The sequence below is a fragment of the Amphibalanus amphitrite genome, unplaced genomic scaffold (genome assembly GCF_019059575.1).
Source record: "Amphibalanus amphitrite isolate SeventyFive unplaced genomic scaffold, NRLGWU_Aamphi_draft 001472F_arrow, whole genome shotgun sequence".
In the NCBI taxonomy this organism is placed as follows: domain Eukaryota; kingdom Metazoa; phylum Arthropoda; class Thecostraca; order Balanomorpha; family Balanidae; genus Amphibalanus; species Amphibalanus amphitrite.
Window position 1 is genome coordinate 85,214 of NW_024882965.1, and position 26,826 is coordinate 112,039.

The 26,826-nt window shown below is 49.3% G+C and overlaps 1 protein-coding gene across 7 annotated transcripts in view; it reads right to left on the minus strand.

Moving 5' to 3' along the window:
• Window positions 1-26,826, minus strand: part of LOC122373284 — a 111,048-nt gene that overhangs the window by 43,740 nt on the left and 40,482 nt on the right. The window contains exon 1 of one of the 7 annotated variants that reach the window (XM_043351208.1): window positions 24,552-24,927. The exons of 2 other annotated variants lie outside the window; for them this stretch is intronic. Coding sequence is in view for 1 of the 5 variants with exons in the window: in XM_043351201.1 (XP_043207136.1) it covers window positions 456-502 (47 nt within the window). In the remaining 4 variants the exon portion in view is untranslated. Of the gene's footprint in view, window positions 1-455; window positions 872-24,551; window positions 24,928-26,826 lie in introns of those variants that run through there. 4 more of the 7 variants (XM_043351209.1, XM_043351206.1, XM_043351205.1 and 1 more) reach the window with 4 other exon arrangements.

Consider the following 26,826-nt stretch of genomic DNA (forward strand, 5'->3'; position numbering starts at 1 on the left):
GCACCAGAGGCGTCAGTGGCACGTTTACCACCGAATACCAGCCACTAAATGTCTCTAATCAGTGAAAATCTCCCATAAGCCTCGTAGCTGAGGCCTGGGCGTAACCAGATACGTCCGCAGAGTTAGACGCAGCGCGCGATCTTAGATTGACGACTTTGCCGAATCCGGGTACGTCACTACCAAAGAAGTGATTATGAATCGATCTCAGTCATGAGATTTCATAAAAACTACGACCGATGAGTGTGACATAAGATTGAAGGATTACAAGTCATGTCTTTCACAAACCACATACCGAATAAAACGTAATTTCACGCAAAACCACAAAATAAAGGCTGTATGGTGGAAGGTCACCCCACAGGAGGAGGGGAAGGGGGAGTTTCCGGTGGGGGCGTGGTCAATGCCTCAGGGGCGGGGCAGTGCCCCACAGTGGGCGTGACCGTTGGTGGGTGGCTTACTTCACGTGGGCAGTCGTCTCCCGTTGGCACCGTCGTCGGTGGCCCATCGTCGGCTGGCGGCGTCGGTGGCGACTGGCGACCCCTACGTAGTTCGGGATGGTCCAATCTGGTCCCCTCCGGTGCAGGCCAGTCCTGCTGAGCGATCCAAGCGACACGGCACTCAGACGAGCAACGGAGGTTGGGACTGTACCGAGCGATTTAGACTCACCAGGTCACCGTTCGGGTCACCAGGCGGCCTCGCCGCTCGTTCCGACCGCTCCACCGGCGGCCATGTCCCGCTCACTCGCTCCACGCGGTGTCACTCGCACTACGTCAGCGGCCTGCCGCGCGGCGCGGGTGACCGGGTCAGCCACAGCGTGCTGCGGGGCGGCGGGACGCGGCGCGACGCTCACCAGCTCCCAGCTGCGACGGCCACTGGCGGCCCAGTCGGCTCGCTGCCGTGTTCAGCGCCGTCGGGAGGGGCTGGCTGGCGCGCTGCCGCGGCCGGCTGGCCCGCCATTCAGCCCCGGCGGCCGGCCAACACAAGCGGACAACAGCGGCGGAGGCGGCGGCGTCAACAGCGGCCTGCGTCGCTCGGCGCAGCGGCCAGCTGATGGGGTGACCCCAATATTACGAAAACGTAGACTGAGGTGTTGTATTATATTGGCTGGACGGAAGTTGTCACCGTGGTCACTCGTGCCAGGCACCGCGCCGCGGAGAACCGTGCCGTAGCGCCTGGGATACAGATCAGCCGCGGTGGGTTGGTAGTGGGCGTCCTGCCAGCTCCCCCGCTCAGGCTGGCGTCCAAGGTGGGAGGATGGCGACACACCGAGTCGGACGAGAAGGGACGCAGAACCGGTCAGCTGACGCATTTTAGTCCGGCGGACACCGGGGATCCCTGCCCGCGCCAATCGTTCGATCTGGGAAGTGCGGGATTATTCGGGCCCCAGCTCCTCTCAAATGTGAATCACAAAATGAATACGTTTCGTTGCAGTGTCAGTGACGCTCAAACTCTACGTCAACGGAAGACATGGTGTGTCGTTTCGGGAACTAGCGAATGAAGTTTAGTACCGCCGTTCACCGGTGGATGGCGCTAGCTGGTAGTTTCGGCGAAAACTCCGTCTGAGATGTTTGAAGGCTTCCCTTAATCCCTTGTTCAAACATGGACCCCGTTAGCCCCGGCAGAGGTATTTGTCCAGTGTACACTGCACCTGAGGACGGGTCAGCTGAGGGAAGGGGAGTCACTATTGTGGCCTGAGGAATGCCGCGCCGGTCGGGGGACGGGGTCGGGAGGAGGGGGAGGGAGGCAGCGCCGTTCTTGCGGTGCCGGGCTGGCTTGTCGCCTGGCTACGCTCAGTCGGCGAGGCGCTGCGCATGACCCGGGAGCAACTGAGAGTCAATAAGCAACCGTTTGTAAGCACGAACACTTGGAATATTGCTGTTGCAGAATTTTAGCATAGGCACGATGTTTTTTGTGCCAAATTTTGTGTAGGTAGGTACATACTACATGTAGGGAATTGATAGATGTTTATTGTGACATAGTTTCCAAAAATCAGTTCAAAATATTTTGAAATATCGAGGTTTTAGTGACGTCATGATTTGAGATTTCGACAAAAAACGACACATGTTTAAAAAATCATAGGTATAAAATCACAGAATAGACATACAGACATGCCGTAAACGCCATTGGACTGCCAATACCTACTTAACTCGGCTCCGGGGCCATGTAGCGATACGGGGAAAGCAACGTTCGAAAAAGCGTCAGGAATAATGGCGAAATTACTTGGGTCACATTTTCGGTCAGGTCAAAGGTCAGTTCACCAGAGGTGTTTTGGACCCATGCTACTGAAAGCCCAATTTCATGTGTTTGACCTGACCTTGACCCGACCTGTGGCCTTGAAATTCAACTTTCAGGTACTCATCGGAAGTGTCTCGTCGCGTTCTTTCGTTTGCCTCCTCGTGCGTTTTGCTGCGTCTATTGGTTCTTGAGTTATCGGCTGGGTAGCTCTATTGGTTTCCGAGTTGTACGCCGCTTTTTTGAAGAAAAAATGTTGACATTGGCAAAATTTGACCTTTGGCGGCCTGACCTTTCACCTGACTTAACCCGCGCCCCGTAGGGCTACCGGCGGACCCTACCACCCGTAGGGGGGGGGGGGGGGGGCCGTTTCGGCCCCCCCTAAGATCTCGGAAAGTTACCGGCCGATTTTCAAAATTCAAACGGTGTTCGATAGCCCCACCCGGGAACTACCTTGTGACCAAATTTCATTGACCTAGGTCAAGCCGATGACGTCACAGATCAGGTCAAAGGTCAGATTTTCACCGTTCACAGGCATTTCAAGAAATGTGTTGTGAAATCGAGTAAATTGGTAATTTATTGAAAACCATCGATGGTACATTGTTCATCAAACACATACTTTGCTATCTGAGGTCACTGATACCAGGTCAGGTCACAGCGAGGTCAGGTCACCGGGGGTCACAATATGAAAGTGTCGTGTGATACATGTTTTATGGTCCATTTACATGACAAATGCGATTATGTGGGTTAGACAGCCTTTGGGGCCAGCCTAGGTCACGTTTTGGTGAAGACCAGGTCAAGGTCAGGTCAAATTAGGTCAAATTTCAAAGTTGATATTTTTGCATAAAATGGGTATCCAATCGATGCAGCTCGTCACGGGGAGTGTAATGGTTGTCTTTGTTTTGCTCTACGAGGTCTAGAATTGCCAAAAATTGAGTTTAAAAATTTGACGTCATCATTTTTGAACAGTTTTTTTTTGCTATAACTTGACCAAAAAACGAGGTATCGATCTGAAATTTGGTATGTAGATAGAAAACGGTAGGTACTATCACATATATTCCGGTTTTTTCGAAATTCAAATTTTTTTTGGATTTTTTGGCTAATATATCCAAAAAAATGCTTTTTTGATTTTTGGGGTCAAAACACAAAAATTTCAAAAATCCGAGATAGCAGTTTTGTAGCCCTGTCAATTCTACACCTTTTATGTCTTGATCATTTTTCTTTATCTTCAAAGCTGTAGGCCTGACAGGTCTTCTCGCGAAGGTCTTTTTTCGGTCGAAAATGACAGAACATGACGTCATTCTGACGTCATTTGTGGTCAACCTATCATAGCCTCTGGAAAAATTTTTAGTCACAATGTGTAAAATTGATGCCCGGAGGGGTCCTGAAAGTTTGGTGGCGATATCTCCAGCCGTTTAGGAGATATCGACCGAAAAAGACAGGGGGCCGTTTCGGCCCCCCCACTACGGGGCGTGGGTTTTAAAAAACGATTCACTATTTTCTTCATTATTTTTGACGCTGCTTCGAATGCCACTTGTCGCGTGTCACCACGTGGCCCAGGAGCCGAGTTAAACGTGTGAAAACGCCCCCTCTCCCTCAGCACGACACGGAAAACTATGACCATCAGCACGGCGTGGGTTAACTTGACAGTTGAGCTTAGCTGCCCCCTTCTAGCCAAACGCTCATCCACTGTTTTAGCCTGCGTCAGGGAAGCTCAGGACGCCGAGACCCCGGACCTGGTGGCTGCCCTGGCCCCTCAGGCAGATTGATGCCGAGTTGCATGCTATCGAGGACATCAACGATGTACCCGGTCAATTTTATTTCGCCGCCGACCTGAATATTATATGGATGGTGTTGGTCTGGCAGGGGGTTTGAGTGACTTTCTCTGTGGCCATACTGTACTGTTCGCCCGAGAGCTACAGTGGCGTCACAGAGGGCAATATTTTTATTATTAGGTACCCCTTCCCACACAGTATTCATTATATTACATGGCCCACCCCAACACGCTAATAAATATCGTTTAATATGTCGACGCTCAGAAGAAAAATGACAAAAGATTCAGACGCGCGGATTGCTAGTAGCCGTTTTCACGATGGGCTATCCGGCGAATGCACCTGATTTGACCAAATCCGCACCCAATTTCTTTTACAGCAAATATCTTCATTTTATGAATTTATTTCAGTGTTTTAATCGATGATGCTGTCTGATAATATGACCAGTAAAACGCCTTTTGGGCGAAGAACGAGCGAGCGAGAGAGTGAGCCATGCACGTGCGGAAGGGCGAGAGGGTACTTCCAACGGGCTTGTGCAAAGCACCCTTCTAACCGGTCGCTAGCGGTGTGCCAAATTTGGACGCAATCGGCCCAGCCGTTCCTGAGATCTGGAAGCGACATTCTGCACGTGCGCACGTGCAAACGGGGTCCAAAATGACTTTTGCACGGCACCCTACTAACCGGTCCTCAACCGTGTGCCAAATTTGAGCGCAATCGGCCCAGCCGTTCTCGAGATCTGGAAACGCCCCCTGCCAAGTATGCCAAGTTTCAGCGAAATCGCCCCAGTAATTACCGAGTTACTAAAATGGGAACAAATTTGCCCCCTCTTCTTTTTGTATTTTGCACGTGCAGTGGGGGTCACTCACATAGATCAAGAGTATCAGACCTTTGGTAGAAGGGATGCAGCTACCCTATAACAATTACTGCAAGACAATCGCTCAAACCACTGCTGAGATATAGGCCTCTCAAAATCACTATTTTTGCAAAACTGCTTGAACACCCTTGACTTTTCACGTGGCACGTGCCACGACGGTCACTGAGATGTATCAAAAGTAGTCAATTACGGGGTAGAAGGGATGGGGCTACCCAGCAAAAAAGACCGCAGGCCAATCGGTCCAGCGGTTGCTGAGATATAAGCCTCTCAAAAGCGTTACAGGCCGGGCCGGGCCGGGCCGGGCCGCTCATACTGATATTTTCTCGTTATATTGAAAAGACTTCGCTTCGCTCGCTGCGCTCGCTCGCTCGTAACAAAGCAGGCATATAAGCAATTAGTGCAACCCTAGCTGATAGCTGATAAGAGACACACTGAACCTGATTTGACCAAATCTGCACCTAATCTGTACCAGATGTGCACCAAATGTGTACCAGATGGCCGTCGTGAAAACGGCTATTGGCAGTTGTCATGGATTAACAAAAATATGTAATCCCTCAGAATGAATAACTAATATCGACAGTTCCGAGCAAGAACATCCTTAGTGTCAAATTTTTCGAAGTTGAGATTTCTATACCATTCGACTCAGCTCGACGAGCTGAGTCGAGTGGTATGAACACTTAAATTTGGAAAAAATTGACACTTCGGATGTTCTTGCTCGTAACTGTCGATATATTGATGAAGGTTCAATATATCGCCGAATATAATTTAATTTATAACAAAGTGAGACGCCAGTTTCGGGCGTAGTCCATTATCAAGTCTTATGAGACTATTTCATTTGTATGCAATTTTACTGTATATTTATATTTTTTACCCTTGCCGGACCTATTGGTTTTCTACATACGCGCCGGCCGGGGAGGGGGGGGGGGCGGGTGCGACCCCCTCGCCGTTTCGCCCCTGGTGGAGCTAGCGCGTCGCGGAAAAACGAGCGTGTGCGCCGTTACGAGACGCAGAGATTGGTACCCGATTTTCAGGTCCTAGGTCAACCGGTGACCTCTGAGGTCAGGTCAAGTGCCCCAAGGTACGATTCCTTTTTTGGTGAATAACTTCGCAAAAAATGGCCGTGGAGCCGCGATTTTGGCAGCATCGTGTTCACCTCGCTCAGGCGCATCGAATGATATACTTTTTGTTTGGGTAAGGTCAACTAAGGGTGTTGATCTCAGGTCACGGTCAGGTCAGCGCCCCCAGGTCACGAAGTCGGTCGAAAGAGGTCAGGTTGCATATCATTCGATTCGGCAGGTCTTCCTGAGTCCATTGGTGGCTTTCCCGACTCGCTAGCTCAATTTGATCGGGAGTTATTGACGAAAAACTAATATGACCTTGATGACGTCACGCAAGGTCAATATTGCAAAAGTGACTCATCTAACCTTGCAAGGAGTGCATCAAATCACGATTCTGAGTGCTTGAGATAGTTGGAGATCGTTCCCGGCGCCAGAATAGCAGTTTTCATTTTTCCCCTTTGACTTATAATGGTGAGGTCACGAAAATGACCTGACCTCATATGACCTTAAGAAAAAAAATCCGAGATATACAAGTTGTGGCACTCGCAATGGATACTAGATCCTGCAAGTTTCATTTCCCTGTGAAGGCTCCTCTGGCAGTGAGGACGTTGCGAAGTAGCGACATCAGAAGACCGTGCAGAGGTTCACTTATGACGTCATAGGTCAGTGACCTGACCTGACCCGAAAATGCGGTTGGTGTCAAAAGATCCGGCTTGAATCAAAGGTCAGGTATGCCATGTTTCAGATCTCTATCGCCAGCGTGTTCGGAGCTATCGTGAAAAAACCCTATGGGGGTGGCACCCCCCCTCGGCCGGCGAGGGTTAAACGTGTAGGTACTACTGTAGGGAAGAATGGGGTAATTTGGCCGTTTTTTAAAGAAATCGATGTAACTTAAAATTTTTGGGGTGCCAATCACGTATTTCACGTTAGCTTTGATCACAGATTATGAGTTCATGCATTAAGGCTAGCTGGGGTCAGTCCAGGTCAGGTCAACCATGAGGCGTCCTGCCGGCTATCCATCCATAGTAGGTATCAACTACCACTGACGGCGTCGTAACATGTTACGAAGGCACTAAAACTACTAAGCAGATATGTGCATGGATCCGAGAAAATGGATCTGGGATCTGATCCCACGGATCCTGATCTCAGATCCGACGGGATTGTAGATCCAGTTCTGTAATTTATCGAGAGATCCGTAGGGATCACAGATCCGAGTCTTAACCCGCGCCCCGTGGGGCTATCGGCGGACCCTACAACCCGTAGGGGGGGGGGGGCGTTTCGTCCCCCCTAAGGTCTCATAAATTTACCGGCCGATTTTCAAAGTTCAAACGGCGCTCGATAGCCCCACCGGGGAACTACCTAGAACATGACGTCATTCTGACGTCATTTGTGGCCAACCTATCATAGCCTCTGGAAAAGTTTTGGTCACAATGTGTAAAGTTGATGCCAGGAGGGGTCCTGAAAGTTTGGTGGCGATATCTCCAGCCGTTTAGGAGATATCGTCGGAAAATGACAGGGGGCCGTTTCGGCCACCCTACGGGGCGCGGGTTAACCCTAGAACGCCTAGGGGGGGGGGGTTGTATCAACCCCCCCCCCCCCTGAGGTTTTTTCGAAGTGCACGCTAAACGGCTTGTCGTAGCGGGCTGAAATTTTCAATACCCTATGGGGCAACCTTTGCGCATCTTTTGCCGAAAAAAAATTGATCGGGTCATGTCAGGTCACGGAGTTATGACGTCATAAGAGGTACAGCCTCCGGCCGACAGTTACCAAACGTGTGCGCCGAATCCCTAGGTTTTCTGCCGGTGATACCCACATTGTTTGATGGATCATGATGAAACTTCCCATGCATGTTGGGGCAAGCATTGGCTATCGTGTGGTGCAAGAAAATTGACCGGGTCAGGTCAGGTCACGGAGCTATGACGTCACAAGAGGAACAGCGTCCGGTACTATTTTTGAAAAGCGCCCGAACCACTATTTTGCTAATTCTTGTCACCTCAATGGGAATATGCAGCAATATTAGCTTCTATAGGGAGCAAATGGACCTCCCAAATCCAAAAATACAATCAGATTTAAAAAATTTAAATTTTGATTTTTCGAATTCTGCCGCCGACTGTGACCTTGCCGACTTCCGGCGCTCCCAACGCGCCATTTTTAGAGCTAGGGAAACGAAATACATACCAAACGATAGAGAATTGATCAAGGAACACGATAGTGAAGGTTTCAAGTCGATATCTCCCACCGTTTTGCCGCAATCGCCGCGGAAAGTTGAAAAAGGTCTATTTTTCCGAAAATTTGACCTTTGACCCGTCAAAAGTAGGTCAAATGTTGACATAGGACCAAAAAATATACCACCAATCGCGAGATCTCGTTGAGAGCAATCCGTTGGTTTTTTCCGCTAAGCTCTACGACCTTCCGTTTCGAAACGCCAGGGGGGGGGGGTCGTAACAACCCCCCCCCCTGGTCGTTCGTGTTATGAGAAATGGCCTGGTCGTGCGAGGGTTAAGATGCAGTGAGATCATAGATCCTCACTTTTTTTGTCAACACATATATCCCAAAAAAGCACTTGTTTCAACTTACAAACGTTCTGTTTTGGTGATTTTATGTGATCGCACGTCATAATCCATAGTTTTGTGTCACTTATTGGCATAGAAACCCTTTAAAACATGGTTTCAAATGTGGTGCATGGTGGGATCCACTTAGATCATAGATCCATGTTCTTAATTTATCGTCAGATCATATGAGATCATAGATCCAAGACGTATTTTTCACGCCGGATCCGGTGGGATCATAGATCCCAACTTGTACTTTGCTTCGAGATCCACTGAGATCATAGACCCATCACTCGGATCCATGCACATGTCTGCTACTAAGTAAATGTTCAAACGGATGCCAGGAACATGTAAAATTCGAAAAAGTGAATCAAGGTCCTCAAAGGTCAATGACCTTGACCTGACCTTTACGTGACTTTGGCACCATCGTAATGCACGGAATGAACATCATTCGACATGTTTGGACGTTTACAACACAAAAAAAAAGACTGGAAACGCGCGGATAATGTGATCTGACATACGCTGAATCGCGATTTCGGTCAAACATGGTCTCGAGAAAAAGGCCAGGGGTCAAAGGTCATTTTGGTCAAGGTCATGAAAAAGGGCATGTGTAAAATTGATCAACTCGGGGGTACTGAAAGTTTCGTCGCGATCGTCCGCTTTTTGAGCGAGATTATCCGCGAAAAACCGAGGGGGCGGGTCCATCCAACTACCCCTACACATGCGAGGGTTAAAACACTAAAATAAAGTCATGATATTAACATATTTGCTGTTAAAAAGATTTTTTTGCAGATTTAGTCCATATAACAGTGTTTGCCACGGGCCGCAAAATCCCAGTCCAGCCCGGCCCAGCGCGAACCCATGCATAGTAAAATTGTTAAAGCCCAGCCCGGCCTAGCCCGTCCAGCCCAGCCCAGCCCGTCAAAAATGAATGGATTAACCCTCGCCGGACCTATTGGTTTTCTACATACGCGCCGGCCGAGGGGGGGGGGGGGCGGGTACGACCCCCCCCTCGCCGTTTCGCCCCTGGTGGAGCTAGCGCGTCGCGGAAAAAACGAGCGTGTGCGCCGTTACGAGACGCAGAGATTGGTACCCGATTTTAAGGTCCTAGGTCAACCGGTGACCTCTGAGGTCAGGTCAAGTGCCCCAAGGTACGGTTCAAGTTTTGGTGAATAACTTCGCAAAAAACGGCCGCAGAGCGCCGATTTTGGCAGCATCGTGTTCGCCTCGCCCAGGCGCGTCGAATGATATACTTTTTGTCCGGGTCAGGTCATTTTGGGGTGTTGACCTCAGGTCAAGGTCAGGTCAGCACCCCCAGGTCACGAAGTTGGTCGAAAGAGGTCATGTCGCATATCATTCGATTCGGCAGGCCTTCCTGAGTCCATTGGTGGCTTTCCCGACTCGCTAGCTCAATTTGATCAAGAGTTATTGACGAAAAACTAATATGACCTTGATGACGTCATAAATGACCTCACGCAAGGTCAACATTGCAAAAGTGACGCATCTAACCTTGCAAGGAGTGCATCAAATCACGATTCTGTGTGCTTGAGATAGTTGGAGATCGTTCCCGGCGCCAGAATAGCAGTTTTCATTTTTCCCCATTGACTTATAATGGTGAGGTCACGAAAATGACCTGACCTCATATGACCTTTAGGAAAAATCCGAGATATACAAGTTGTGGGACTCATAATGGATACTAGATCCTGCAAGTTTCATTTCCCTGTGACATCTCCTCTGGCAGTGAGGGCGTTGCGAAGTTGCGACATCTGAAGACCGTGCAGAGGTTCACTTATGACGTCATAGGTCAGTGACCTGACCTGACCCAAAAATGCGGTTGGTGTCAAAAGATCCGGCTTGGATCAAAGGTCAGGTATGCCAAGTTTCAGCTTTCTATCGCTAGCGTGTTCGGAGCTATCGCGAAAAAACCCTATGGGGGGGCGGCACCCGCCCCCCCCCCCCCCTCGGCCGGCGAGGGTTAAAAGTGATGGACACCAAACAGGTATTACATATGTCACCCATAGGTGCAAAGAAACAATTTTTTGGGAGCAGTATGCACAATGCACGTTGCACATATATGCTTTCATTCGTTTTTTTAGTCTTGCACAGTAATAAGCTAGTTGTGGTTTTTAGCCCAGTCGCGAACCTCTCTGTCCACTTTACAGTCCTTGGCCCAGCCCATCCACAGCCCATCGATTATTTATAGGTATTTGAGGGCCCAGCCTGCAGCCCGTGACCCAGCCCAGCCCATGACCCATTGGGCTGGCCCGGCCCATGGCGAAGACTGCCATATAAGTCCACTTGCCAGAAAGCCCGTCGTGAAAACGGCTATTTTTCGGCAGACTGGCTTCGGGTATGACTTTGAGCCATTCAGTTAGCGATGTCGATTCTACTCTGGAGTCGGAGTTAGTAAGATTTTGGTGACTCTGGGTCCAACTCCGATTCTCCTGTCCTGGCTCAGACCCATTATAATCTTGCTCCACCCCATCATTCAGATCGCAAATTCTAAGATCGATGGAGATCCTATATCGATAAAAACAAGTATCATAATGCGAAAAGGCTCCAGACCGGTCACACGTGGAAGAAATTATACCATGGAGCAGTATGTTTTTCCCTGGCGGCGTTTCAAGCTAACAAACAACCCGGTTACCTTAGTGTTCGTGCAAGTATCTCTTGTTGACGACGCGTGCGAAACGTCAGAAATTAGTGAAAAGCCTGTGTGAATACCACCGTCACTTATTTCCCTTCTCAGTAGCAGTAACAGCGGGAGGTCTGGGAGAGGGTCAAAGCGTTCAACCCTTCCGGCGCCCGTGCCTTCGCTAACCCTTTCAGGAACACGCGCGCGGCCGCTATTGTGCGCCCGTCAAACCCAGCCCGCCCTTTGACAGCGGGCGGGTCATCAGCGGTCCGCCCGCGTCCCTTCCTGTGACGTCACTATGGTCCTGGAATGCAAGCGAAGCGTAGCCCAGCGGTGCATTGTTGTCATTGTTGTGGGTAGTGGTACATAGGCATTAAAAACAATCAATTCTGCTAGCATCAGTACACCGCCTTTTGGGGCGACTCACGGAGCGAGCGAGAGGGTGAGCCTTGCACGTGCGAAATTGCGAGGGGGTACCTCCAACCGAGTTGTGCATGGCACCCTACTAACCGGTCTCTAGCGATGTGCCAAATTTGAGCACAATCGGCCCAGCCGTTCTCGAGATGTGGAAGCGGCACCCTGCACGTGCGCTCGTGCAGAATGGGTCCCAACTCCCAACTGACTTGTGCACGGCACCCTACTAACTGGTCCCTAACCGTGTAACAAATTTGAGCGCCATCGGTCCAGCCGTTCTCGAGATCTGGAAACGACCCCTGCACGTGCGCACGTGCAGAAGCACCCCAACTCACATGGATGGATGGATATGCATTGCCTAGTGGGTGCCTACCTACATGCCAACTTTCAGCGCAATCGGCCAAGTAGTCACCGAGATATTGCAACAAGTAGTCACCGAGATATTGCAACCATGTAAAACTGACAACTGACACAAAACAAAACTGACACCTCTTCGTTTTGCACGTGGCACGTGCATAAGGGGTCACCCACATGCATGGGGCATTCCACGTCAAGTGGGACAAAAAATGACCATTTTGAACCTCACCTCCTCCGATTTTTGCGAAACTTTGTGAAACTACTCATCTATATGTGAAAAGAAAGGAGACATTTTTTTGTCAAGATATGACGTCACGTTTCCGAGATACACGTCATCAAACATTGACTTAGGCAAGGCACATTATCATCTTTAAAGCGTCATAACCATTAAAGCTTTAGACATATCACCACGAGACAAAGTGTGAAATGGAGGGAATAGATTAGGCTTTAATTTGAGGATAACAATATTGACGTAATTAGCTAATTAGTGAACTTAATTAAAATTCAAAAAATAAATTTTGATTTTCTGAAAAATGGGTACCCTTCGATTTTGCTGATTTTTACATATTTTATTCTCCTATACATTAGCTACATCATATTAAAAATTCAGAATGGGCCGACGTCTACGTAACTGTCTTTTGGACTTCGTAATGTCTGGTACTCGCGTGTTTCGTTTTAGCAACCAAGGAGAGGCGCTACTCGGAGATGCTTCTTTCTCCCCCAAACCAAAGCAAACCTAACCTGACCTGACGTGACCTGACCTAATCTAACACGCGTAAATATGTACAGCCCTCACGGCAGTTGCCGACTGGCCAAATGCTACTTAGATACGAACACTAGCCCTCACGACATTTGCCGGCTGGCCAGATGCTACGTAAAAAAACAAATGTGTGTTAAAACACTTGAGGCTGACCAGCCGCGAGCCAGCCACCTTTAGATTACGAGGTGGGTACACTCGACACACTAACTACTAGGCCACGAAGATAGCTGGTCATCGCGGAGATGTAAGCCAGTCTTTTTTTTAATGATGCAATTGGGCATTCTCCGGGCAGCGCCTCTCTTTGGTTGCAAAAAGGAAATACGCCTGACTCTCCCAGCGCTAGGGGAGAAAGGCCCGGTTTTGCCAAAAAGTTGTAAAAAACGGAATTTCAAATGTACATATGTGGGGCGGTGGGCAACTTTATCGTGTGCCAATTTCATGGCCCTAGATCAATGTCTTCAAGATCAAATGAGGTTAAACGTGATCAAATTTGCTATAGTGACTATTTTGCGTGTATACGCCCATAGCTCTAAGAGTAGCTGGCCGATTTTCCTATCTCTTCCTTTATACGACATTTGTAACTAGTGTTATAAGAATCTCTAGTAAATCTAACCATAAATTTGGCAGTTAGTGGCCTGCTAAGGATGTCGCCGGCAGAGGCGGGGATCGGCCGACGCGGGAAACGTTTCATTCACAGATTGTGTTTGCACCCTAATAATTCAATTTTTACCTGCTGATTTTCGTATTTATTTGACTATTAGATTGCCTGCACATTTTTAACCCTATTAGTGGCAGGGGGGGGTTGTTTTTATCCACCCCTCAGGTTTTTCGGGAATATCTCCGAAATCGCTGAAGCTACGATGCTGAAATTTTCTGACTTTTCCTAAAACTAAATTGGGCACATTCCCTGAAAATTTCAAGTTCATAACTTTACCAGGGGCGGCTCCAGAGCACTGGGAATTGGGGGTCCTATTCGTGAAGCGAGCCATTTGGGCAAAGATCACGATGCTGCACCAGTTTTACGAACAGTGAATGAAAGGTATCATGTGATAACATATACAAAGTTATTGTTCATCCTCTTTTGACACGTTTTTGCTATAATAGGCGGATCCAGGCGTCCAAAAAGGGGGGTTATTTTTTACCTCCCAACATAGGTGCCCTGACACCGCCTATGCATGACCAATACAATTTTAGTCGTTCTCTCATAAGAAAATTGTAACATAACAAGACCATTGCCACCCTTTTTAGAAACAGTACCAACAAAAACCTTATTTACTATACTTTTTGTGTACCCCCAATCTCAATGATCTGTATCCGCCTATGATTTTTGAAAATGCATATTTTTAGGATCCATGTGAATTCCTGGGTCATTCTCTATCGATCGGCAAAAGTTGCGTTAAGATTGGTTCAGAAACCTGGCCGTGATAAACAGTCTAAAATGTATCTGCAATTTGCCCGTTTTTACCCCCCTCTACCCCCCTATTGACATTTTTTAATTTTATTTTTTTTTTTAGAAATGTAGATCTCGTTGAGCCAAATCGAATGCCGTTTGAATTTTGAAAATCGGCCGGTTAGATCTCGAGATATCAAGGGGGGGTCGTAAACAGCCCCCCCCTGCCACTAATATGGGGTAGCCAGGAGCCTGCCACTAATAGGGTTAAGCCTTCACACAAAATTTGACACGAATCGATCATAATCAGCGGTAAGAAGCGCAGTGCAAAGATGGAACCGCCCCGCGCCGGCACAGTCTACCATTCAGGCGGCAACGGCCGGCGCCGGCCGACGCGCCGCTCCGGCAAGATATTTGACTTTACACCGGTATTACTAGAAAAGTTGGAGACCGATTTACCTATTGCTTACACGAGAGGATTTGCAATTCAATTATGGACAGATACTGAAAGTTTGACGATAATACAATAATTATGGCGTGAGTTATTGGCGCAAAACAGGTGGGGTTGGCGAAATCCGCCCCTTCCACCGCCCGTGCTACGTTGCACTACTTGTTGCTATATCATCCAAAGCTATCGTTGGCCCACTCTAATTTTCTCAGCACGTGTGCCTTACGTGTAGTGGAAGACAATATCTAAATTTGAGCAAAATCGAAGGGTACCCATTTTTCACAAATTAGATTTTAAGAAATTAATTCAAAATAAAATAAATTCGAAATCACCGAAAAATGTAAAAATTGCCAAATTCAACTAGCATAACTCCTTATGTACACGTTTTAGTTTGTTTGAAGTTAATAGCTTCAAAAATGTTGAAGCTATAGATCTTTCAAGATTACAATACACGTCCAATTCTGCTAAAAAAGCAGAAGTTTAGCGGCTTGTATCTCTGTAGCCCGAGGGCATATGACAAAATCCTTTCACCCTCAGAGGTTTCACCCAATAGCCAATAAGTATACCAAGTTTGAACAAAATCGCAGAGGTAGCCGATTTTGGCTGTCCCGGTTGACATGGAATGCCCCGCATCGGGAATAGTCCAATACTTGGTAGAAGGAATGAAGCTACCCTACAAAAATTACCGCATGTAAATCGGTTAAGTGGTTGCTGAGATATAAGCGTCGCAAAATCGTGACCACGGCTGGCCGGCCGGGCGCTCATACTCAGAAATTTCCGTTATTCTACGCAAGACTCCGCTCGCTTCGCTTGCTCCATGTCTCTCTCGTCCAATGGTGTAGAATGGTGCGTAATTTGACCTCCAAAGATGAACATTTTTTAACCCTCACCGGCACAGGGGGGGGGGGGGGTTGATGCAACCCTCTAAGGATTTTCGCAAATAACTCGCGTAAAAAGCGGCCGATCGCGACGAAACTTTCCATACCCTCGCATTGATCAATTTTACACCTACCCTTAAAATTTTATGACCCTGACCCCAATGACCTTTGACCTGTGACCTCTTTTCCGTGACCATGTTTGGCCGAAATCGCGATTCGGCGTATGTCGGCTCGCATTAGCCGCGCGTTTGCAAGCTTTTCGTGGTTTCAAACGTTCAAACATGTGATTTGATGTTGCTCCCATGCATTAGGGTGGGTGTCAAGGTCACCTGAAGGTCAGGTCAGGTCATTGACCTTTGGTGACCTCGGTTCACTTTTTCGAGTTTTACATGTTTCTAGACTAGTTTTTGGAGCTGAATTCGAATTTAGCAACCATTTGAACATTAACGAAGTAGTTTTAGTGCCTTCGTAACATGTTACGAAGCTGTCAGAGGCGGATGACACGTATTACGAATACCCGTCGCGACCCCTACCGGTTGACCTGATCTGACCTGACCCGACCTGGTCTAAACGCTTAACGACATCATCTGTGATTAAAACTAACACGATATTCGTGATCAGCACCCCGGAAAACCGCTTAGCAGCCACGCTTTACGACTTTCTAACAGGTCCCGACATTCCCGATTTTTGGGTCATTGACCTGACCTGGAAGGTCAACCGATGACCTAGGATCTTAAAGTTGGGTATCATTGGCTTCCTCTGGTGACGGGCAACACGCTCGTTTTTTCCGCGAAGCTCTAGCTCCATCAGGGGCCAAACGCAAGGGGGGGGTTGTACCAACCCCCCCCCCCCTTGTGCCGTCGAAGGACTCAAAATGGCCTGTGCCGGCGAGGGCCATGACCTGATTCGAGGTCGAGCTCATGACCTGACCGGTAAAACTCATGTTGCATCCCAATCGATTGCTCATTGTAAAACTGAACGCATTGCAGCTGTTTTTACTGCTCTTCCATGTCTCCATCACATGTCAATTTTCCAAAAGTGCCTTTTTTCGACTGCTTAACCCTCGCCGGCACAGGGGGCAACCATCCCCTAAGGTTTTTCGCGAATAACTCGCGTAAAAAGCGGCCGATCGCGACGAAACTTTCAGTCCCTCGCATTGATCAGTTTTACACCTACCCTGAAAATTTCATGACCCTGAGCCAAATGACCTTTGACCTGTGACATGCTTTCCGAGACCATCTTTGGCCGAAATCGCGATTCGGCCTATGTCGGCTCGCATTAGCCGCGCGTTTGCAAGCTTTTTGTGGTTTCAAACGTTCAAACATGTAATTTGATGTTGCTCCCATGCATTTGGGTGGTGTCAAGGTCACCTGAAGGTCAGGTCAGTTCATTGACCTTTGGTGACCTTGGTCCCTTTTTCGAGTTTTACATGTTTCTAGGCTAGTTTTGAAGCTAAATTCTAACTCAGCAACGATTTGAACATTTACGAAGTAGTTTGGTGCCTTCGTAACATGTTACGAAGCTGTCAGAGGCAGTTGACACGTATTTCGAATACCAGTTACGACCCCTACTGGTTGACCTGACCTGACCTGACCCGACCTGGTCTAAATGCTCAATGACATCATCTGTGATCAAAACTAACACGATATTCGTGATCGGCACCCCGGGAAAATCACATAGCAGCCACACAACCCTCGCCCCGTTGGGGGGCATTTTGGCCCCATCTGTGGTTTTTCCTAAATAGCAAGAAAACGGCGGCGCGCAGCGCCGCCAAATTTTCAGTACCTTCTCGGGCATCAATTTGACACCTTCACACCAAATTTCAAGTCTTAGGTCAACTTAGGTCAGGAGTTATTGAGGTCAAACTGAGGTCATGTTCGAGCAAAAATGTGCAAAAAACATGCAATCTTGAAACGCTCACCAAATTTACAGTTACCAAGCAATTTCAAAGTTCTTTATATGGTCTAGCAGACAAAAAGCGGCGCTACAAAACTGCTATCTCGGAATTTCAAAATTTTGGGTTTTTGACCCCAAAAAATTAAAAAAATTGATGTTTTTAGAAAAACTAAAAAAATCCAAAAAAATCCGAATTTCGAAAAAAACCGAAAATATATGATAGTCCCTGTGCTCTTCTATATACATACCAAGTTTCAGATCGATATCTCGTTTTTTGGCCAAGTTATAGCGAAAAAACTGTTCAAAAATGATGACGTCAAATTTTTGAACTCAATTTTTAGCGATTCTAGACCACGTAGGGCAAAACAAAGACCACCATTGAACTCCCCGTGACGAACTGCATCGATTCGATACCCATTTTATGCAAAAATATCAACTTTGAAATTTGACCTAATTTGACCTGACCTTGACCTGACCTTGACTTGACCTTGACCAAAACGTGACCTAAGCTGTCCCAAAAGTCTGCCTGACCCACATAATCGCATTTGTCATGTAAAATGGACCATAAAATATGCATCACACGACACTTTCATATTGTGACCCCCCAGTGACCTGACCTCTGCGACCTGACCTGGTATCAGTGACCTCAAATAGCAAAATATGTGTTTGAAGAACATTTCCCCATCGATGATTTTCAATGAAATGCATTTTACTCGATTTTACAACGCATTTCTTGAAATGCCTGTAAACGGTGAAAATTCGACCTTTGACCTGACCTGTGACGTCATCGGTTTGACCTAGGTCAATAAAATTGGGTCACAAGGTAGTTCCCTGATAGGGCTATCCAACACCGTTTGCCGCTTGTCGCTAGGTTGCGTGGTTCTCGAGATCTTAGGGGGGGGCAAATTGCCCCCCCCCCCAACGGGGCGCGTTGCTCGGCAGAGCCCAACGGGGCGCGGGTTAACGACTTTCTAACAGGTCCCGATTTTCCCGACTTCTGGGTCATTGACCTGACCTGGAAGGTCAACCGATGACCTAGGACCTTAAAATTGGGTATCATCGGCTTCTTCTCGTGACGGACAGCACGCTCGTTTTTTCCGCGAAGCTCTAGCTCTCAGAGGAGTGCAAAATAGAAATATCCCTGCACTGTAGACCCATTGGCTAAAACCTCTACTAGAAAGGTTTAGGTCTTTCAAAAGTGCTACTTCAACAAAACAGCTTTCGCGTGACACGTGCCACCATGGATGAAGCTTTTCCGGGGAAGTTGGTGGGGCAAAAAGGCATCAAACCTACACTGACCGACTGTCAAGTTAAATAAAATGAACACTGAATCAATTCCTATATTTACAAATGTAACATTTTGCATAACACAGACATTCCAAAGCTCCTCAATGATTGATTTGAAAAGCAACAAAGTCCTGCAAATCAGCTCAAGTTGGTGGGGCAAAACACTCATTGGTGGGGCAAAATGGCAAATTAATTGCGAGGCAGAGGAAATAGGCTTCCCAACAAAAAGGGCGGCAGGTCGATCAGCCCAACCACTGCAACGGTTACTGAGGCCTGAAATATATGCCTCTCAAAAGCGTTACAGGCCGGGCCGGGCCGCTATATGTAAATGCTGATATCTTTCCGTTACGAGTATCTTAAAAAGATTTCGCTTCGCTTGCGCTGTCCGTTCGCTCGTAATAATATTTCTCCTTCGTTTTAACCCTCGCCCGTATTCTTGTTTGCCAGCGTCTAATGCATGGGGGGGGGGGGTCTGTTGGACCCTCCTTGCCGTTTGGCCTCTGGTGGAGCTAGAGCTTCGCAGAAAAGAAAAACGAACGTGTTTCCCGCGACGAGAGTAAGCCAATGATGACCAATTTTATGGTCTTATTTATGTCATTGGTTGACCTTCCAGGTCAGGTCAATGACCCAAAAATCGGGAAAATCAGGATTTGCTGGAAGTTCGTAAAGTGAGGCTGAAAAAGGGATTTTGCGGGGTACTGAACACGTAGTTCATGTTAGTTTTGATCACATACCTACCTATGATGTCTTAATGTATTTAGGCCAGGTCGGGTCAGGTCAGGTCAGGTCAACCAGTAGGAGTCCTGCCGGCCGGCGGCCATCCATATCAGGTGTTGACCACCACTGACAGCTTCGTAGCATGTTACGAGGGCACCAAAACTACTTCATAAATCTTCAAATGGGAATTCGAAATCAGCTCCAGAGACTACCCTAGAAACATGTTAAACTCGAAAAAGTGAAGCAAGGTCAGCAATGTCATCAATGACCTTGACCTGACCATCACGTGACCTTGAAACCCACACCACAAAAAAGGAAATTGCGCGGATAATGTGAGACGACATCGCCAATTCGCGATTCCGGTCGAACATGGTCTCGAGAATCAGGTCACAGGTCAAAGGTCATTTGGGTCAGGTCATAAAATTTTAAGAGTATGTGTAAAATTGATTAACTCGAGGGTACTGAAAGTTTCGTCGCGATCGGCCGCTTTTTGCGCGAGATAATCGCGAAAACCCGTGGGGGGTCCGTTCGACCCCGCAATAAGTGCGACTTGCGAGTGTTAAGTCACTAAAGATCTGTCAAAAGTAAAAAATAGGTTATTGCTCGAGATGAGAGGGCAAAGTTGTGCAGTTGGAGTGCTTTAACACATCATGAACTTACATGCATACATTCTCGAATTAAACATCAATAATACCTGCTATAGGCATATTGCTCTTTGGAACGTCGCTTTCCGTATGGGGATATCATGGGTCTGAGCCAGCTGACACGGGTGACAGTTGACACCCCCTCAGTGGGGTTCTGACATGGTCTGCGTTGGATCACCCACCGGGCGGTTCCTCACAACCAGCGTAATTGACCGGTGTGAGGCGGCGACGTGAGGCACGCGCGGGACCGTCTGTCCCCCCCACGCCGTGGCGGGCCGGGTCAGGGGAGCAGCCCCCTCCCCGCGCGGCGGGCGGTCGCCCATTCATCCGCGACCCCAGCCCCATGATTCAGGGGTTGACAGAGGGCAAACAGCACGTATTTAAACTGGGCAAACAGACGGTGTTTTACGCTAGGGACATCTCGCGGCTGTGATTCACGATACTGCTTCGGCAAACTGCCTTTAGATGGTGGGTCAGTCAGTGTCCGTCTGCTGCTGTGCGCCGAGAATTAGCCCTATAAATTACGATGAATTACACTTTCTAGTGTGACGATACCGTCACATTATCATATGGGTCGCGTTTAGATGCAAATGAAGAAACGACTGCGTTGAAAAAAATATGTCATTTCATCGAACGTTGAAATGCTCGAAGTGCTCGCTAAAAAATAAACTCGCTAACTGAGCCCTAAAGGTCGGCTGCCGTGTTGCATTGCATTTAGGCCAAAAACGCGGGCTGGGTGTAAGTTGTCGAGAAACAATTTTTGGCCTGAAGTGTTCTCTAAAGTATTATCTACATAGATCCAGGGAACATATTTGCTATCTATGATGGCTTAGGAGATATTGAATCTTAAGTCCTCCGGTGTACCCTGTTTTGCGGCGGCCCACGTGTTAAAAGCTGCTGAACATTTTTAGTTTGACCAAAAAACGCGGGCACAGTTTTGTCTGTACGAAAATGACTCTTGTCCTATCGCACTCCACATGGGCTGAAAATTCAGAAACCAGGGAACATATTTGCTACGACCGGTACTTTTCACGATTCAGACCGAAACGTGAAAAAATAGCCCCCAAACCCTATGGCGGGCACCTCTCCGCGGCGCCCGGCCGCGGGTCGCTAGTTCCCGAAACGACACACCATGGCTCTTGCATTTCTTCCAAGGAAATCCCGTTCTCTCCCTTGCCATCGCCACAGTATTTATTTACGAAAGTCCACGTTTGGACGTCATCATTTTGTTTACATTTTGCACGCATTGACGCTGCATGTCACTGATCACATCGTTACATGTCACTCTGTGCTGATTTCGCCATGGCTTGCGGTCAGGCGGCGCACTTGAGTGTTTTCATCATAAAGAGTCATAAGGCATCCGGTTGGGTAGTCTCCAGTCGAGGCAGGGCGTTTCCAAAGTCTCGGTTGCAGCTTGAAGCAGCGAGGCACGGTGTGGTGAAAGGGCACACTCGTAGCACGTGCTACCACTACTATCAACCGGTCTGGGCACGCCCTCCTCTGAATCACACACCGATCACAACATCCGAGCAGCCCCAGGGCGGCACAGACGACCGATAGCGGATCGCGCAGCACCTCATGTTCACCCCACCATGCGGGGCTCCACTCCAGTGTCACGACTCACGTCCATACTACGTAAACAAACGCACCATCTCTCAATCCTGGAATATCCAAACGGGTAAACAAACAGCCATTTGCAACTACCATTGAAACTGGAACTGACCGACACATTCGAGAATATCCCACATCACGACCCTGGCATGCGCTGGTAGCCGAGAGTCACGCTATTGAACTCACACTCGCTGCACCAAATCCGGGCTAACTTACCGTGAGCACAATCCCCACTAAGCTGGTCAAATTAGGACGGCTCCAGTTCCTCTGGCGAGTGAACAGTTGCGCTGACGCTCGGTTCATCAACATCAGAGCGGCGCGCTGACGCGCTGCTGCGCCGAAAGCGCCGCCCGCAGAGAACCCATCGGACGATCCTACGTCCACTACAGCCCCCCCCCCTCCGTCGGCATACGATTAGAGCACCTATTTACTAGTCGGCAACAGCGCTATGCGGCCGGCCCGAAGGTCGGCGGAGAGGACCCACCCGGCGCTCGACAGGGTGTCTGACGGATAGTCTGCCGAGCCGAGGCAAGGATAAGGAGGAAGAAACAAGTGGTTGACAGAGATGAGACACAGGAGGCAGGTAGGAATGTGTGATTATATTATACCCAAAAGCATGGGTGAGGCCGAATGACAGGTGTAAGTTGGAAAAGGAAGAAGTGAGACAGATCAGGTGTCAGAGACGCAGAGAAGACACGGGCGAGGAAGATGGAAACAAGAGATGCAAAGACATGGATGACGCTGGCAAATTGCATAGACAAGCTTTGCGACACACAAAAGGGGTGACATAAGCGATCCTCTATAAGTTAACGTCGCCCGAAACGTCCAACAATGCGACATGCCCCGTGGGCGCAGACAACGGGCTGACGTCAGCACGAGTTTCACCATTATCCACAGCGAATGAAAGCCGAGTGAACGCCGCCACGTCACTCCAAGCTACTGCCCTTACAATGTGGCCACCGAACTGTTCAGCGTGCAGTCGGTTCACCATGCAGGTCGAACAGACCCGGTGAGGTCACAGTCGGAGACCGTGAGTCGACGAGGTTCCGACCCGGAATGTGGGTCGGCTTCCTCAGTGGCTGCTCCGCTAACAAGATATAAACGACAGATAGATTGACGATTGTCGGGTTTCGCTCGAGACCAGAATAAATTTAGATGCAAAACATGTGAGACAAGTCCCACGCTGTAAAGTCTTCATGAAACCGATAAAATGTGGAAGCCAGTCATCAATCAACTGGCTTTGCCGAATAAATTTATCTATTTGTGCTTCAGGCTATATGATGAGCCAAGAGGCTTTATTTATTATAAACACCAACACTAAACGGCAAATACCATCAAAGGCTACAGTGAAAAGAAGAAATGGCATTATTAGTTTACGTCCGAGGTAAGACTGTACCACAATGCATGCAACTGGACATTATCTTTCTTACCATCTAGAGTGAAAACTAGTGAAAACTGAATGAAAATTCAAAACTGCCAACACGCGCCAGTGCCTGATGACTTTCCAAAACTCCTCAAACAAATACCCGGAGAACGGTACACCGGTCCCGGCGATAAAAACACACCGCACGCGAGCGGCACGTCGCTGGTTTCGGCCCTCCAGTTTGCCTCGATGCGGCGATAGTGAACTACCCAAGTATGTAGTAGGCAACTGTCACGATGCCATGGACTCGTTCAGCGTCGTGCCGCTGCTCTAGTATCATGCCCACCGACCCTCCCAGCCCCAGACGGCGGCGATCTGGTCAACCGTGAGAACCCGACCCGAGCGGTGGGGTCAGCAACTACTACTTTCCAAGGTCCATCACAGATGGCGCCACCGCTCCTGCTGTGGGCGGAGATGCGCCGCTGTGTCCAGTGACGGTGCACGGTGACGGTGCACATCCCAGCCTGGCCCGGCGACCAACAGTGTCCGCTCGGCTCCAGAGGAGCACGGCCAGAGGCCAGGGGTGCCGGACTGATCGGGCCACCAACAAAGACCGGTTGAAACGCGGAAAGAGAGATTCCCATAGCTTGTCTTGCACATCGTAAATGTATTCAACCATATGCCAGCCAGCCAGGAATGTAGGTTATTTGGCTTAAGTAGGGATGCTGTCGATATCCCTACCGCTACGGGCCATCCCCCGCGCTCTGCGACAGTCGCGTCGTACAGCGGTTTGTCAATGTGCTGATGCAAGCCTTCAGGGCAAAATAAGCTTGAATTCCACATGCATCCAGTTCTCTGTAGGATTTGAATGGCGCACCCACACCACAAAATAACAGATGTGCTGTTTCTCTCCTTTGCACTGGGGGGAGGACACTAAATATGCGTTATCAGCCCCGGTCTGTTTTCCATCTCCCCTAAAACTCGCAGATGTTCATGTATGCATTAAGAGGCCATTAATCTGCGCACTGGCCTTGAAGACGTCCGACGCCCACCCGCTCGGGCGCATCTGACCGTGGAGGACCGCCTCGCTGCCGTATCGGACGCAGCAGAGCAATGGCACGCCGCTAAGTACGTCATGTTTGGCGCACTCATCACGGCTCTAGTTAACGATGACGTCACTATCACGTGCCGGTTTACGCAGCGGTAAACAAACCGTATCGAACACGCAGCACTGCACGCCCACACGGCTCAAGACGCCACTAGGGTGGCAGGCAGTGTTTAATACCAGAGAGGGCAAAGACCTTCATGACCGTAACACATGCATCACGTGCAGATTAATCAGACGACAAGTCATAACGGAGGATTCAAACATTAGGCCCCACCTCCCCAAGCTGCCTCCCACACAGGCAGATCAGACGCAGTTCTGCGTAAACGCTATTGCGACCGTATACATTAGGCATACAAGCAGGGATCGAAAAGGCGGCTAAAGATGACGTCTAATCACGACAAACCCCGATGTTGAACAGCTACAGAAGTACCGTTACTCAAACTACGGAAGCGTAGCGACGAGACTGAATGGACAGAATATGATCCTGGCAGCTGATATGTCCCCTTCTCCCACCAGACATTCAGCCCGTCCCAGCTATGGGATATGTTCGCCTGCGCTCACCATTAGTATCCGGCGGGGGTCGGCTCGGTGTCCTGGGTCACGCTGCTCGGGGGGCTGTCCACGGGCGGTGTCACAGGGCACGGGGGCAGCCAGGCCGGGTCGCGTGGCAGCCGCCTCACCTGGACTCTTAGCCGGCGACGCCGTCCGCCGAATGGCCGGTCCCGAGCGGCGGCCGGGTGACGTCAGACTCGGGTGACGTCATCCACCGCTGGCGGCGGCCGGCGGCGCGCGCGTCTTCGCGGCAGGTCGCACACTGGTCCTAGTGACCTCCGAGACAGGTCACTCTCTGACCTCTGTGACCCGGGTCACCTGTGTCGCGGCTTCTGCGCGCTGTCGGCCGCGTCGCCCTCCCCTGGGCCCACATTGACTAACAGGTGCGAGAGACGACGACGCGAGCTGCCCCCGCCGTTGGACCCAACATTCGCCGCCCACCGCCGGTTGGCGGGGCCTAACGTTGGCGAGGGGCCGCGCCGCCGCCGACGCGTCCATGAAGGTCAGGTCACCGCCGCGGCCGTCGGAGTGTCGGAGTCGACGATACAGGGGTCGGGACGCCGTAGGTAGTCGGGGTTGAGCGACGGTAGCGACGAGCAGTCTATCAGCTGGGCGATGAGGTGGGCAGAGCCGGGTCGGCTCCCAGCGAGGGTCGGTTCGGCTCAGTGCCGCGCCGTCTCTCGGGCCGGCCAGCTCCCAGCTCTGCGGTGCTGTGTGGAATGGGAGGTGCCGGCGTTGGGATGTAGTCATGTTCTCTCAGCTGGGCAGCCGGATGGGTGAAATGCATCCGGCCTCCTGGCTAGCCGGCGGCTGAGACGGCTTTAAGCCGCCGCTGCCGGCCGCTCAGCGCACGTCTCCGTGATAATCCGAGAACGGTCACGCCGCCGCCGTCGGCACGAGCTACTATAGGCCCCAGTCAGTTACCGACACGTGACACGCACTTTCGGCAGACCTTTCAAACATCCTTCGATAAGGTCATGGAAGGAGAATCATCGGGCTTGCAGAAAGCTGATGCAATAGCAAATACCTTATGGCACTTCGGTTTACGCCGCAAACCAGATTCCGTATAAGCCAACTAGCCTAACGCACTGACGCCTAGCCTCATCAGGATGTTTCAACAGCTTTTAATCTAAATAGCATTCGACAACTGTCAAAGTTGAGACGGACAAGACGTATAAAACTACGACCAAAACGCATGTTGGGTCAGATTCAAAAAGCATTCTTTAAAAACCAAATCTAAATGTCATGAGGATAAAGTTTCTCTAATGCTTATCAGGTGCATAAGCACACCAGTATATCGCATACTTCGGCTAAACTCGCTCTTAGTGTTCCGCATTCAGTTCCGCTTCGCTTCGTCAATGGTATGTGGTTGGGTTTCATGGTAGCGCCATGACTATCCTCTTACTGTCGTATTCATTCGCAGAAATCCCATTCAAGCTTAACGTCTCCGTCCCAGGCTAAGCCGACATGTAATTGCGAGGGCTATTTAAGAAAAGCTTGTTCTTTCTTTTTAGGATCGTAATGCATTCATCAGAAGATGTAGGTATTTGCTGAGTAGCTAGCTCTAAAAGCCATTGATGGAAGACCGAGAAATTAGGTACGTGAGTTCCACCCGATGGGAATTTCATTCATTACTGGACGCGATCAAGTACAAAAACTGAAAATTTTATCTGACCAGTCCGTGAACGGCAGCACGGTTGTTATGACGTACACCCTTTCGCTGGACTTCCGGTAATAAACTCAGCAATAAATCAGCAATGCACCCATTCGATCATCACTTTATGAATCGATGCGACCATATCCCTGCAGGGGCGGCCAAGTCGCACCGTTTCTGGCGTGCCTGTACGACCGGTGATCTCACGCGTCCGATCGCACCAGCAGACAGGACGGCGTTTTTCACCGAACACCACTTTTCCTTGTTTTTCTTTTGTGGACACTCGCCTTGCTGAGGGCACCAAAACAATGGTTACCGATCGATGGCATCACCGATGTCCGCCAGCCAGTGGCCTTCACAAGCCTCAGTCGTTGACGGGCACCCCTGCCGGCCCCGGCCATTGAACAATTTATTGGCTACCGGCCAATGAAGGCGGGATCCTGCACTGTCCGACAAACTGACAAACCAGGAAGGTGGACGTCGGCTTGAACCGGAGTACATTATAAATAACGAGAAAAAATAATCCCAAAATGGATCTGTCACAGGTGGAATTGGACTCTGCGTTAAAAACAGAGGAACAAACCTTCGACTGACACTTGGAAACCGGAGTTCGGTACGATGTACAGCAAT